General features: G+C 46.7%; 1 protein-coding gene across 1 annotated transcript in view; it reads left to right on the forward strand.

Annotated features, from left to right (window-relative positions):
- Nucleotides 1-6,183: 6,183 nt before the first annotated feature.
- The window catches only part of TMC2 (transmembrane channel like 2), a 50,678-nt gene continuing 40,866 nt past the window's right edge, over nucleotides 6,184-15,995 (forward strand). The window contains exons 1-4 of the mRNA XM_016154020.2: nucleotides 6,184-6,217; nucleotides 6,797-6,844; nucleotides 11,500-11,818; nucleotides 14,490-14,642. Of these exons, the coding sequence (XP_016009506.2) occupies nucleotides 6,184-6,217; nucleotides 6,797-6,844; nucleotides 11,500-11,818; nucleotides 14,490-14,642 (554 nt within the window). The remainder of the gene's footprint in view (nucleotides 6,218-6,796; nucleotides 6,845-11,499; nucleotides 11,819-14,489; nucleotides 14,643-15,995) is intronic.

The following is a 15,995-nucleotide window of genomic DNA, read 5'->3' on the forward strand; positions in this document are numbered from 1 at the left end:
GGCCAAGGTCCAAACTGGCCGACACGCGGTGCCGGACCGCATCGCGTGGACTAGGGTGGGCCCGGGAGCTTCCCCGCACAATTCCTCCCTGGGGGCGGGACCACGGCAGAACCATCCGGAAGCCCCCTGGGGCCCATGCAGAGGGCGTAAGGCCTTTCTGGCAGGAAGCCCGGGTCCCGCAGACTGCAGCGGGCCGGCGCCCTCTGTCACCAGGGCTCCTTCTGGCTCCTGTACTAAGGCGAGGAGGATGAAGAGAGCCAAGTCTGACCTGCGAGCCTCCAGGGCCGTCCCTGGAGCGTGCAGGGCCTTTTATGGGGGTCTCTCCACAGGGCTGGCGTCAGAGTCCAAGTTACTATTCTCGATTCAGAAGGTGAGTCCCTCTCGAAGTCTACCTGGATCCTCGCTGACCACACAGGATGCATAGACAACCCCCTTTCGCTCCAGGGACTAAGGCTCTACTGTTTCCTCGTGAGTCTTGAATTGTTCACCCCCACACAGCTGAAATAAGAATTTTTGACGCAAGGTCTAAGTCCCGACCTTCCGCTCCAGAGACTAAGATCAATGATCCCCCAGACATAAAAACAATCAAAAGATTAAGGACAATGACAGTAGACCTAAGTAATTTAGAGAGGTAAATATTGCCCCTGACAGACATACACATCTCAATAAGTGAAGTCACTGCGTCCTTTCCAGCTCCCTTTGCTGTGGTCCAAGCTAGTGGTTTCCCAGGGGTCTTAAAACAGGGGGATCTACAGCTTAGTTAAGGTCTTCTTCACCACCCCAAACTGCGTGATTACCCTGATATTCTAGTTGCTAGGAAGAGTAAGCACTGGAAACAAAGTGGCAGGTAGAAATCAAAATACTTGGAAGGAGGAGGCGTCTTGTGGCAGAAATGGCCAAGGAACTTGAAACCGTTAAGTTGTCCCTGTTTGGGATTTCCTGCTCTGGGATCTGCTACAACCACATTGGGTTACCCAAAAACTATGGATGGCAAGCGATTGCACACTACAGTCTGGGTTTAGTGCTATATGGAATGGAGTAGAAGCTGCTTTCTCAGACCCCACAGCAGAGGCCAGAGGCTGGGCAGCAACAGGGCGAGTTTGACTCTCCTGCCACCATGTGGCCACGCCTGGGTGAAGCAGTGACTTACAATGAAAAGCTTTGTGACAGGTGTGTGGAAAAACAGATGAAGAGAGGCTGGTCGGTGCCCTGGTAAAAGTGGGGCACCACAGGCCCAAGCACCAGGACCGTGAGCAAAGTGACAGTGAGCAGCAATGCCAAGGAGACCCCTCCGAACTATTCCGGCCTTCGAGTGTTCCTGTATAACCACATTATCTCCCTCAGTCCCCAAAGGAACCTTGTAAGAGTCAGAGCAGAATGACCCCTACCAGGCAGATGAAGAAATGGAGGCATAGAAGTCCTTGGTATCTTGTCTATGGCACATGGGACTAAAGAGGAATTTGTCACCTGATTCAGGTGACAATTGTGGTTTGACTTTACTCATTTAATACATTTGCTTGTGAGAAGCATTCTTGTTATTAATTGTCCTTGTCCGCTATGGGAAGAAGTAACAGAATCCTGGCTTCCAGCTCTTTTTCCCATTCTCTGCCTCTTGAGGTAAAGAGATTAGAGGCAGACAAAAAATCATGGCCCATAGACACCTGCTTGGCTGCAGCTTTCCTCATAGGCTGTTTAGGACATGCCTTACCAGGTCTCTTGGTCTGTCTGGCTTGCCTCTGGCAGGAAATGCTTCCTGCCATGATGGTAATGCTCCTTCAGGTCCCAAATACCTGGGTGTAGGTCTCCCTTCTTGACTAAGACCTGAAATAGCAGAGACAACACCAGCAGTTCCTTGCAAGCAAGACCCCTCTGCCCTGCCTTCAATGGTGATGGAGAAAAAGTTGAGAAACTAAGACCCTGCCCAAAGGAGCCTGAGAAACATCCTGTTCATAAGACACACCCTCAAAGCTTGTGGGAGACATGGCTGCCATCCAGATCTCTGTGGCCACTGTGTTCCCTGCACCACCAACTATCCCAGCAGTGAGTTCTTTGGTGAAGGTTAGTGAGTGATGGGTAGCAGCCTGGCTACAGTGCCAGCTTAAATTATCCTGCTAGGGTGTTATCTCCCGTCACTTGATCCTCTCCATTGTGGTGGTTTACAAGGTTTTGTGAGCGACACTGGATGTTTTGTAAGCAGATACCCATAGCTAATTATATATATGTATTTTTAATTGGAGAGATAAATTAACAAGATGGCCCAAGAAGCTTCCCCATTAACAAGGGGTTTTGAGACAAAAGCATCACTGGATTTGGACACCCTGTAACTTTGGGTTAAAATTGCGCATGGCTTTTTGTTGTCATGTTGAATTTTAGGGCTTTATTTTCTCAGATCAAGCCATGCTCGTGAAAGAGAATTACCGCAGAGCTTGCGATGCTCAACCCTGGCAGTAGAAATGTTCACCATCCTGATAAAATATTAAGAGCACACCACTCCAATATTATTACCCTTCAGAGTAATACTTATTTGTGTTGAATTGAATGCCCGAAATGTAATTCAAGTATTATTTAGATAAAGTTTGTGTTAAACAATGGGAAAAAAAAAGAATATGAAAAGTTAAAAGGTGCGATTTTTTGCTACCTAATTTGGTCTCACAGTCCTCAAACTCGATTAAGTTTCTTAAAACTTGCAAATATGTGTAGTCAAGAGGTTTTACACTGCAGATGTGGTAAAATCACAAAGAAAAGGCAAATCTTGGTGAGGCTCCAGGGCAAAGTAGAGAACCTCCCTGACAATTATTTGGGATACCAGAACCTCCCTGACAATTATTTGGGATACAGTTTATTCTCACGGATGAATGATTGACCTTGCTACATCTCTCCCAATCAGGAAGAGCGCTTGTTTTCTTATGGAATTCTCAAGATGGTCTCAGATACAACGCCTCCTCATGCTCTGGAAGAAATCTGCCACCTGCCCCAAGGGAAGTGTATGTCTGAGGCCTGGTGTATTGCCACCCTAGAGCAGATAATAATGATGCAAGAGAATATAAGCCAGAATCAGATATTTGACAAAGTGCCAGCTTCATCCCAAGTGGGCTGGTAGGCTCCACAAGAAAAGAGTATAAAGAATATAAACATCGCTGTAACTGTGAGAGTCAAGCCAGCCACTCTGGCTGCCCCACCTGCCCTGGCTATCAGGCAGGATACCTGTTCTCTTCCGCTGGTGGTCGGGGTTGGATATTGTTTTCTGAAACTGCATATCCAATGGCTGGAGTTCCTCAAAGATGGCAAAACCTTTAGGATCCGATGACTGAGTATCACAGAGTTATGACTCACCTGCTTCAAACCCTGTTTTTTTGACACCTATTGTACCCTGGATCAAAACCCTTCAGGGTTTTGTATACTTGAAAGATGATCTGTATTCTTCAAGGATCAAAAAGGTTCTGTATCCTTGAACAATTGCAAGTCTCTTCCACAGTCCACCCAGCTTCATTCGCTTCCTGGCCTCACCTCACACCTACCCACCAGCAACACCAAAAGACACATGCTGGACTTCTTGCCCTGTTCCTGCTGCTACCTCAGCCCAGGATGCCTTCCTCTTGCCTCTTATCTTTTAAAAATCAGCTCAGCACATTTCTACTTGGAGGTCTCCATGTCCCTTCCCCACAAACATAACTGGACGACAAGCCCCTTTCCTGGCATTATGGAGGATCAAGGCCTGTCTGTCCCACACTTGAAGGAACAAGGTTCGAGAGAGAGCGAGTCAGGTTGTCAAGTGTGGTCAACACAATCAAAGAGGCATGGGAAGTGGATTGGGGGCTGGTTTGGGCTCCATGCATCCAAACAACCAAACCTTGCATGTGTGCCTGGCCACCTGGGGATGAGAGCTCTGGATGCTTCCAGTGATGAGTTTTTGTGCCTCAGTTTCCTCATCAGTTAAAAAAAAGTGAGACTGCCTTGAATGGTTGTTGTGATGATTAAGTAAGTCATTTAAAAGGCTTTCAAGTGCCTGGCTAAAAGGATGAGGGCGTCTTCTGGGGAGCTCCTAGGCAGGACCTAGCACAGGGCGGTGTACAACACACATGCAACATGAATTAAGAGTTTTTAAATATCAATGTGATTCTCTTTTTTTCACTCCTTGAGCCAGTGGCTCAAACCCAGGTCCTCATGCTTTGCAAGACTCTGCTTCCCTGGTCCTCTGCTGCTGCCCAGAGACCTGTGGCTGGGTCCCACGGGAGTGAGGACCGGCTCACTTTCCTCCCTTGCTCAGAGATCTCACTCGGCCCTGAAGGCGTGCGCACCTCTGGAAGCACTAGAGTTGATTTAAGTGCTGTGGGACAAATAAAGCAAAATACTCTGTGTTCAGAGTTTGACTCCCAGACTTGGATTTTGAATTCCATAGCAATAATTGTCACAAGCTTTGTTGCGAGAGAGAAGAAATTTCTAAATTCCCAGGCTGCTCCTTCAGACACCACACACTAAACCTAGTTGACTTAGATGACAGAAGCCCATCAGGGGGTTCTGCTTTGCTCCCTGATGGATCCCCAGTGCCTGGAACAGGGTCTGGCCCTGTGGGTGCTCCTTATTCTCTGTAAGAGGCAGGGAAGTGGTATATTCCACTTTGTAGAAAGGGCAGGTGCTAGATCCCTCTGGAGATGAGGGTAAGGCAGAAAGCCTTCCTCCCCTGACAAGAGAGAACTAGGGAGGGCAAGGCAAAGGGCTGCTGTGAGGGCCCTCTCTCACCAGGGCACAGAAGCAGCGTGGGAGAGCTGATAGCTGACCTTCAGCCCTTTGGGCAGGTGGCCTGTTGCTGCCCAGTCAGCACTGGGGTGAGCACCGGCCCTGCAGTAGGATTACCCCGGCTAGAAGAGGGGATAGCTGCAGGCACCTCAGGGCCCCAGAGCTAGAGCTAGAGGACAGAGAATGCAACTGAGAGTCCTCTCATTGCCTGGGGTTGGGAGGTGCTACATAAACCATCAGATCAGAGAGAAAGGTCAGGTGACAAATAGAAAAGTTTCAAAGCTTGAGCTTAATGTCATGAGTGCATTTTACACGTTACCACATGTGATGATTATTTTGCTCCTTTGCCAAAGTCACCAGAGGGTCCGAGGCTGGGTCTGTCTGGACGCCTACATGAGATTTGCCTTGGGGCAGGTTCTTAATCCTGTGTTGTGTGTCACAGAATCCTGATAAGAGCCACAGACCTCTTCTCCAAACATTGATTTTAAATCCATAAGATAAAATACTGGATTACAAAGGAGACCTAAAATCCTGAAATAGGTATCAAAATAGTTTTTAAAACCTGTCGTACAATGACACAGGTGCTTCCTAATAATTAATAAGATCTAGTGGCAGCATAAATGATTTTTTGAGATATCCCCAACAGCTTAATGTGCTGTGAAAAGATCCATGACTTCTATTGGGGACAAAATCACACATTTGTAGGGAAATGCTGAATTTCAGTTAAAGGCTAAAAAAAAAAAAATTAAAATGTACTGTTTTCCCCTAGGTTAAGAACCCCACTCCAAGGCCTTTGACTGCCTTCCAGATGGTCAACTCTGAAACTCTGGTCACAGTTTTCCAAGTACCTTTCTGAAGCCAGGCAGCAATGGGCGGAGCTCCAGTAGGTGAACAGGCAGCTTCAAGACCCCTGAGTTAGGCTTCAGAGTGCAGAGTCCTGGGCCCCGCCTAGACCTACTGATTCTAAAGCCCAGTGGTAGTCCTGGGAATCTGCATTTTAAAGAATCCTGGTGATAACTTTCACAAATGGCCTAGAACTTCCCTGGTGCCTTGTCCTAACCAGGGACAAGGTAGAGGGAAAGGGCCCTGGGATGCTCCTCACACCTTCCCTGGCCAGAAATGAGCTGACAGCTCCAGCCACTTCAGGGCCCCTTCATTGTAAGCGATGCTTGAAACATGAGGCCACACCAGCCTCTCTCCAGGGAAACCTGAGCTGAGGAGTGTGCGGCGGGATTGAAGGACTGGGAACTCACAGCCTCACCTTCTTCCTGACTCCCACTTTACCCACCTCCGCATTCAGTCCAAACAAGCCACGGAGCCCTGGCTGCCTGCACCTGGGAAGGGAGGCCAGTCACCATGAGGGCAGGAAAGCAAGCCAGGCTGAAGTTTCATGTAGACCAGCAAGCTGCATGAGCCAGTGTGGGGGCCAAATCAGCCCCACTGACCATGAGTCGCCAATTAAAGGGCCTGGGGAAAGAAGGTGAGTTCGTCCCTATCTCTGAGGGGCCCACCCACAGAGTTCTTGGGCAGCAGCCCAGGACTGGGAAGCAGAAAGGTCTAAAGAGGCACAGGAACCCAGGTTTGAGCGCTGCGCCTGTCACTTGCTTACTGAGCCACCTCAGTCTGGTTATCTAACCTTCCCCTGCCTCATCCTGAGATGAAGGCAGCCATCATTTTTGCAGGGCTTTAGAAGGGTTTAAAAAAGGACATATGCAAAGCACCGTGCACAGTGCCTATGTTAACGCTGAGCCGTAGAAGTGGTCAGAGCCAGCCGAGGTCTTTTTATCACCTTTCCTTAGCAATCCCTTTGGCCAATTTGTCTGTCTGCCTTTCCGTCTGTCTGGGGCAGGAGGTTGTGGGGTTGTTCTGACCTCGACTTTTCAAGGGTGTCAGAGAAACATCGATACTCGAGATTCTGGAGCTCGTTAGTAAAATAATGGGAGCCAGGTTCCCGTCGGAGGCAGCTGTAAACCAGCGGAGGGTTCCCATAGTGAATGGGGTGCTACAGGGAAGGGGACTTTCTAGAGGTCAGCCATTCATTCCTGTCCATCTCTTACAGCAGAAGGTGGAGTGAGAGGGAGGATGAGGAATGGATCTCCAGGCACAGGTGAGATGGGGTGACATGTGCCCGGGGAGCCTGCAGTGCTGGCTCAGGCTGGCAATTCAGCCGCTGACTCTTTCATCCTCCTTCCCTCCATCCTTCTCTTTCCCCACCTTCCCTCCCCGCTCTCTTTGTAAGGACACCTCCCAAGCAGGAGATTTAATTAGGCAGGGAGGGGACAGATGCTGCACAGGAAGGGCCTGCCCTGGGTGTCCGAGCAGACACCCAGAGTTAGTGACACTCTGAGTTGAGTCTTGGTAAGCAGTGAGCACTCACCAGCCTGGAGGCCAGGGAAGCGAGGTTCAGGCAGCCAGGACTCACTCACGCCCAGGCCACCTGACTCCAGACAGCACACTCTTAACCTCCACAGAGTACACGCACACCCTCCCCCTTGCCATTTTCCCTTCCCTGTAGGAAAGAGGAAATGCGTCATAATTTTCACTTCAGGGATCCAAATGATCAAGGAATTCAGTGAAGTTCAGTCATGGGAATCCGTTAAATTAACTGAAACCTGATTACCCAAAGATTCCTGTTTAAAATCTCCTCTGGAATCACCTCTGAAGGGAACTGATATCCTATCCTATTCCTTAGGCTTATGTTCTACAAGGACATTAAAAAAAAAAAAAAAATCTCTGAAAATATAAAGGTCTTTTCTCAAAATAATAACAATTCATTATTCCGTTAGTTGAAAAGGAGGGTCAGAACTCTCCCTCCTCCTATATCATTTTGTGAATGTACTTAACTGTTAAGGTCACTGAGTCGGAGGGTGAGCTGGACCTGCTGGTCTTTGCAGCTTCTCCTCAGCCTGTTTTTCACTCTGAATTATCTGTTTATGCTCTAGTTAGGTGCATAAACTCGAGGAGGCCTGTTATATGGAAGGGAGAGCGTACTGGGCTTGGAGGTCTTCTTAATGTGGCAGCTGCCTGTCCAGCTCCTAAATTATGCACTACGTAAAGTCATTCAAAATTGACACTCTTCCTCTTCCTCTCCCTCTCCCTTCTCCGGCCCTCTCTCTCTATATATAAACTAAAACAGCAACTCATTTTCTGTGCAGGAGAGGTTGGGAAGATTGAAGGGCAAATTCAGGCTTGCTTTCCACAGTCCACATGGGGAAATGGGATTACAACAGGAGCTGTAGCTCAGGGAAAAAATGTTTGAACTCTCTGAGTTATCTGTACAGTTAACTGTACCAAGAACTCAGTACAGTTCATTACTGAGAAAACCATTTTATTAGGTGATTGAGGACACACAGAATTCAGAAGAGGATGCAAACATATATTGACTTTCTTATCCAGTCCTTTCAAGCCATATGGAGCCGATCTTGGATGGAGACCCAGGAGACTTCTTAATCCCTCGCCCACTCTCTCTGCTCCTCTGTACTCTCTGAGAGCCTATCTCAGTTCTAGGGCTCTCCTTGGGGTCACAGCTACAGTGACACACATTTCCTCACATGCAATCCCATGTCTTTGGAGGGAATGAATTCATTTCTGACCAATCCTCCTCCAAGAGGAGGCCAAAGCCTCCCAGAGCCATGGGGAAGAGCATATACAAGACAAACCATCTCTCACTGGCTGATAATAACCAGCTTCCTAACCTAGATGAGTTGTTATTATGTTTAAATAATCTTTCTTTACATTGTCTTACCAAAAACCTTTTTCCCATAGGAGATAAGAAGGAGAAGAAAGAGGTTGGGTAGCACTGAGTGAAGAAAACCTGTCTTGTCACACATAGGATTAGCTGTCTTTGAGTCTGTAAATAGCACTCAATACTGTTCTAAGTGTTTACACCAGTTATCTTGTCTGGCCCTGAAGTAATCACAGAGACTGGAAACCAAGTCCCAAAACCAAGGAGATTGTTAATGGTGGAGTCAAACCTGCGCTTGATGCCTCTTCTTGCCTTTACAGCAAGTAAAACATGTTCACAGGGCTCTACAGTGACTGGGAACCAGTGTTCCCACCCCACAACAGCCTCTTCGGTGCTGCTAGCATGATCCATTGGTGCAGACCACACCCTCAAAGCATGTTCCAGTATCACAACCTCACCCTCCAGATGTCCACCCAACTTCCCATGGGCACATACTGCTCTCTGGGCAACCTCTTTCCTCCACATTCCCCACCCCAAGGCTAAGCCCCGCCTTGGTCACCCATTCCCCAGACTCCTTGACATTTCCATTGGGGCACCTCAATCCTCTGTTTCCTCTGCCCAGACTTCTCCCATTTTGTGACCCCCACCTCTTTACCCTTTTCTTCTCTTGATAAACCCCCATTCATCCTTCAAAATTCAGAGTAAACATTAGTTCTTTGTGAAGTAGTTCCAATCACCCCAATTATAATTCATCACTCTTTCTTCTTTCCATGGCCTTTTTTTTTTAGTTCACTATTTATTCCTTCTTTTCAAAAAAAAAAAAACACACACACACACACGCAAAATCTGTTTTGCTGTCAAAATCTGCCTCCCTGAATATTAAGAACACAACTCGTTGATGAGACAAAGCTGATTTATTGCTTACAGCCAAAGCCGATTTATTGCTTATGGGCAGAGTTTTGGCAGTTTCTCAGAGAGGGGAAGGTAAGGTCAGAATTTAATGAGAATTAAAAGTTTGACTTGGGCAGTTCTTTCAAAGTGGGGACCTGGTTAGGACTGGGTAAGGATCATAATATAACAGTCCACAGTAAACAGCAAGGCCAGGATTTGGAGGTAAAACATTCAAAGAATCTTAGGGTGCAAATTGCTGTGATTTTTTCATTGAAGAGTTGATGGATCTTTGGGAAGTCCTGTAATGAGCAATTAAGCCATTTGCTTGGGCAAGAGACTTCTGGAAAAATAGTCATGCTAATGAAGACAGAGGCATAGCACCAAGTCATCTTAATGTAGACACTAAGGTGTAGTTCGGTTCCCCGTGTCCAGGAAGAGTGTGGGGTAGATGGTTTCAGTCCTCAGTCTTTGTGGTCATTCTTCAGCCCAGTTTTAGATACACGGACAAACTGTGTAGAAAATTCAGAGAGTTCCCATATATACAATCTTCTTTCTTCCTCTCTCTCCTGCCCCCCAGCTTCCCCTATCATTAACACCTGTATTAGCGTGCTGCGTTTGTTACAACTGATCAACCAATATTGGTACATTATTATTAGCTAAAGTCCACAGTTTTCATTAGGGTTTACTCTTTGTATTGTGTGTATGGGTTTTGACAAATGCATAATGTCATGCATCCACCATAACAGTATCATACAAACTAGTATATCCAAAAAAAAATGCCTGTGCTCCACCTATCATTCCTCTTTCCCTCCCCTTCCACTCCTGGCAATAACTGATCTTTTCACTGTCTCTATAGTTTTGTCTCTTCCAGAATGTCACATTGGTGCAATCATGCAGTCTATAGCCTTTTCAGACTGTCTTCTTTCACTTACGAATATGTGTTTCAGATTCTTCTATGTCTTTTCATGGCACAATAGCTCATTTCATTTATCAGTGAATAATATCCCATTGTCTGGATTACTAGTTTGTTTATCCATTCACCTACTGAAGGACATCTTATTTATTTTGTTTGCCTCCAATTATAATGATAAATAAAGCTGATATAAACATTTATGTGCAGGTTTTTGGTGGACACAAATTTTCAAGTCACCTGGGTAAACACCTATCAGTGTGATTGTTGAATTCTATTTATCAGTTTTTTCTTTCATAGATCATGCTTTAGGTGCCGTATCCAAAATGTCTGCAAAACCCAAGATCACCTAGATTTTCTCTTGTGTTATTATCTAGGAATTTTATATCTTGCATTTTACATTTAGATCTATGATTTGCTTTGAGTTAATTTCTGTAAAAGGTAGAAGATCTGTGTCTAGATTATTATGATTTTTGTGTGTGTGCGTAATGCGATGTCCAGTTGTTCTAGCACCATTTATGTGAGTCTATTTCTGGGCTCTCTATTCTGTTACATTGATCTATTTGTCTGTCCTTTCACTAATACCACACTGTCTTGATTACTGTTGCTTTATAATAAGTCCTAAAGTTGAATAGTGTCCGTCTTCCAACTTTGTTCTTCTCTCTCAGTATTATTTTAGCTATTCTAGATATTTTTGAAATTATTCAAAATGGTTAACCCTAACCCTGCTTACCCTGCCTCACCATTCCTTCTCTTGGAAACTACAATAAAGGCTCTTCCCCCTATGTTCCTTCTCTCCCTCTGGCTCTTGACTGAACCTATGGCCCTGCAAGGCAATGTTGAGGGACAGGGCCTGAACCGGCTCTGCTGCTCCCACTTCCTATCTCTCCCCTCATGCCAGGCAGGGGCATGTGAAGGGGCAGCCCCTACAGAGTGGAGGCAGCCAGGCTCTTTCTGTCTCAGTAACCCAGCCTTACTAAACAGAGGCCCATGCTTGGCCTTGACCCTGGGGGTCAGAAGATGACTCAGCTCTGACCCCAAGGGACTGCACTCACAGGAAAAGGAAAGGCATGAGGTGAAGCACGGGTGTGGGGGTGCCAACTGGTCAAAGGAGGGAGACACTAATTTCATCCCAGACCAAAAGCTCCAAAAGAGGTGGCCTTTGGAGCCAAGAAGCTCTAGAAAGTATCTTGAGCATCCAGTTTCTCATAGCTGGGGACATTTTCCTGGGGTTGAGGTCAGTGAGGCTAGAACTATCTGTTTCCTGCCCCTGCAGGTGACAGGTCTGGGAGGAGACCCTCCAGGAAGCAGACCCCCAAAGCCGAGGGTGTGGCAGGCAGGTGCAGAGACCCGCCTGGCCAGAAGGAGCAGGCCAGTGGCAGCCCAAGGGTGGGCTCCCCCAGGAAGAAGCAGGCAGAGCACAGAAGACACCGAGAGGAGCTGGGGGAATGGAAGCGGAGCACTTCAGAGAGGACTCATGAGGGGAGGAGGAAGAGGGATGGGAGGACTTCTTTCAAGGAGCAGAAAGCACCCCTGAAGAAGGAAAAGGAGGTGCAGAGGAAGGAAGAGATACAGAAGCAGCGGAAGAAACACAGGTGTGTTGTGACTGATTCAGGGGCGTCTTCGAGTGTGCTCTCCTTCCTTTCGGGCCCTTCTCCCTCCCCTGATGAGGGACCCATATCCCCTCCCATGTGAATAGGTGACCCCTGCTTTCTCTTTGTCCCCTTTGCCACTTTCCAGCCCTTTGCCTCTGGGTCAGAACAAGGAGGAGAATGATGGCCATTCAGGTGTAGTGGTCACTGGGCACAATTGACTCCAAAGCCTCATGTCAAACCAATGCAATGGAAGCTCCCAGTGGGATGTGACATGAGTGGGGTGGGGCAAACCCTAAGTCTCCTGAATTCCAGTGGGTAACTCACCACAGCTCTTGCAGAGGACATGAGAGAAATGAACAAAATTGGATTTAGGACTCATCGGAGGGCTTTAAGCATGTTTTCCTAATCTGGACCCATGTCCTTTTCTGTAAATTGCAGCATTGATCTCAAAGGACTTCAAGGATTCCACTAGCTCTGAAATTCTAGAATTTGGGGGTTTGCTCTCTCTGTTTCGTTTCCTTTGTTCGTTAGCACTAGCACACATGGGTGATGGACAGAATCAGCGAGGAGGAATTTTATTTCTATGCTATGCTCCCAGTATTGATGGGACATCTCCCTCTCTTTGCCTCCCTTTTTTACTTTCCTCACTTCTCTGGATGTTTTAAGAATGCCTGTTGGTAATGGGTGGGAAGGCTTTTGAAACAATTGGAGGTCTCAGGATTATGGTGAAGTTGAAGCTCCTTCCCACTGGATTCTGATAAACTCTCTTTGCCCACACCCTCAGTGTTCACTCAACGTACCTGTCCACCTTTAAGAAGACAGGACTCAGGCTCTCTGTCCCCCATACCAGTTCTCCCCAGCTCAGTTAGGGCTTTTGTCTACTGTCTGGTCGTCCCTGGACATGACAAAGGATGCATAGTGCCCTTAGCAACTTAAAGAGAACTTGAATGCATCATCGATGGGCCCCAGTGTGTCCTGAACTTTAGAGGGAGACTTGCACCATCCTAAACGGACCACAGGGGTCCTTATGGCAGATGCAAAGTAAGGGATACAGACAAGGACTCCTTCATGCCATTTTTCACTAATGTCATGGCAAGGCACAGAGGAATGAAAAAGACTCAGCCCTGTTTTCCAGATGCTGACAGTCTAGCAGGATGTCAGTCGCAATAGTCATATGAGGAAGGATTTCCTGAGGGGCTGGGCACCAGGGTTCCTCCAGGGAGAAGATAAACATTTCAATAAGTCTTTTGAAGCACAAGTGGAATTGGAACAAGCAATGACTGAATGCCCCCTAGACGGAGGGAACACCCTATACAAAGACTCAAAGGCAGCTATCAGGCAGTGTGCACGAGGAGTGGCAAAAAAGCCCTGTGCTCCAAGCTTTCCAGTGTTCAAGAGCTAAGGGCCTCTTCTTTCCACCTCCTTCCTATGGCTTCTCCTTTGCTCCTCAGGAGTTGGTTAGAAGCTGAAACTCAGGGAGGCTGCTGCAAACTGGTCTCTAGCACCAGGGGTAACCTAAGCCCATATTCTGCTATTTCCATTTATGAACATTGCTGAGAAGGCTGCCCTGGCAGAACCCTTCCTAGCCCCTCCCTCATTACATCCCTCACCCCTAGCTGCTGTCGACTCAGCTGAGAGTCACCGTTTCTGTGACTGAAGGAGGCTGTGAGGAGCACACACAAGAACTTGAATTTTTGGTAGCCAAGCACATTGTTTTTTCTGTGAGATGCTGAGGGTCATCACACCACAGGGTTTCCAGCAGGATGTTCTCTGCAGCTGTGCTGTTTAATGCACTAGCCACCAGCCGCACGTTGGGCACTTGAAACATGGCTAATGTGACCAGGAAACTGAATTTCTAATTTAATTTAATTTTAATTCAATGTTAATGTTACTGAGTTGACACGAGAGTTATTAAACTTACTTAACTTAGACAGACAGATGTAAATCAATTTAAATTTGAAGCCACGGCATTTCTTCTAAAAAAAAAAAAATTATTTTGTCAGTACAGATGGGAATGTCAAAGGAAAATTATATTCTACTCAATTCACTTATCAGGAAACTTTTAAGTATGTCTCAGACAATTTGAGTATGTCAGTCTACTTTTTCAACTATAAATTTTATTAAATCCAAATACAGATTAAATATGTTCGATGAAAATTTAATGTCTGACTTGACATGCACTTTGAATGTAAGATGAACACTGAATTTTGAAGACGGTGCAAAAAGAATATAAAATATATCATTAATAATTTCTATATTAATTACATGTTGAAATTATAATTTTGGCTAAATAAAATACATTATTCAAATTAATTTTACCCATTTCCTTTTACCGTTTTAATGGTAGAACATTGAAAATTATAGTACATAGCTCACGTTATATTTCTACTGGGAAGCACTGTGCTGTAGTGTGGTTTATGGGGAGGACTCAAAGAAATTGGGTTTGGGGAGGCAGCCCTCCCAGTGCCTTGGGCTATAGGACAGAGTTGTGGCCTCCTTTGACAGGCAGGGGCATCAGTGAGGACTTCTGAGCAGGAGCAGGCCTGTGAGGGGTGGTCAGGGCTGTGAGTGTCGGGAGCATAGCCCACCTTCCTGTTGAGATCTGGGCTGGTCCACGTTCCCCGCTAGCCCCCTTTTCACTCTTTTCTACTATGCCCTGGCTTTCCTTCAGATCAACCTCTGTAGCCTCCGGTACCTCTGGCGGGGCATCTCTGTCTGAGGAGGAGCTGGCCCGGATCTTGGAGCAGGTAGAAGACAAGAAGAAGCTCATTGCCACCATACGCAACAAGCCCTGGCCCATGACGAAGAAGCTCAGGGAGCTCAGGTGAGCAGGTGCTGGCAGCCAGGGCCTCTCAATGTCAAAAGGCTCCGCTCCTTCTGAGGACGCACAGGACGCCCTTCCTCCTCTCTGCCCCAAAGGGTCTAACAGGAAGAGGGATTCACCTTCTCCCTCTGCTTTGGTCCCCCTCTTCCCTCTGTCCCCTGCACAAACACAGTGCTGAGGGAGTTGCTGTTACAGCCAAGACGAGGGTGGGCCAGGACTGCTGATCGAGACCTTGCTGTTGGCCATTGAGCAGGGCCAGGTGGGAGAAAGGAAGGATCATGGTGCTCTAGTCAACGTCTAACCCTTCCACTGCCTGGGCGCCCCTTCTGTCTCGTGCCTCACCTCAGCTGGTGGTTTCTGTGCTTCCTTCACAACCCAACACAGACGTGCCTTCCTTGGGGGCTTTCTATGATCCCCCACCTCAACAAATTCAGACAGACTTCTCTGTGTTCTTTAAGCACCCAGAATCTCTCCATATGTAGCACACTCCCACTTGTGGGGAGCAGGGAGAGTGTCTGTCTCTGCTATTCTCATGTCCCAAGTGCCTAACACAGGGCCAAGTGTGCAGTGATGCTCCGTGAATATTGCTCTGGCCTCTACCCATGCCTCTGACTCATATTTTCAACTCAGAGGCTTCTCTGGTTTCCATATGAAAGGTTGGCACACCAAGCATGTGGTGATTCTTGAGTCTCTACTATAGTTTTGAGATAAGGGTAAGGAGTCACATTGATCAACTTCTGGTTTTCTACTAAAAATTTCCATCCAACATTATCGTTTTCCCCAAGTCTTATTTCTGCCATAAGGTTGGAGGTAAAACTCCTTTTCCCCTTTCCTCTAGAAAGCCATTTTCCCTGGCTCCTCTCATACCTGAGTTTCCTCATGGTTCAAGTCAACGAACGCCTCCCCTTTTCTTATGTAGAACAATCTAGAAGACTTATGTGTGTTTGCCCCTAAAAGGCATAGCAAAGATATTGGCTGCACAAACCGGATGCAGACCCTGACAAGGGTTCAGGCAGAGCTTACTCCACTGCCCTGCAAAGTATTACATTGTCTCCTACGTGCCTCCAGGCCAGTGCAAACCCTCAGAGCTTCTAGGATGATGGAAAGGCTCCAAATCTGCACTAACAGAGCAGCCAATAGCCACATGTGACTACAGAGCACTTGAAAAGTAGATAGTGCTGATTGAGAAAATGAATTTTTTATTATATTTTAATTTATATAAATTTAAATCATCACATGTGGTGCAAGATGAGCACTGGATTTGGAAAACAGTACAAAAAGAATGTAAAATAGCTCATTAATAATTTTTTATGTTAATTATATATTGAAAGTATAATTTTTTAATATATTGAA

Source organism: Rousettus aegyptiacus, unplaced genomic scaffold (assembly GCF_014176215.1).
Source record: "Rousettus aegyptiacus isolate mRouAeg1 unplaced genomic scaffold, mRouAeg1.p scaffold_m13_p_12, whole genome shotgun sequence".
Classification (NCBI taxonomy): Eukaryota; Metazoa; Chordata; class Mammalia; order Chiroptera; family Pteropodidae; genus Rousettus; species Rousettus aegyptiacus.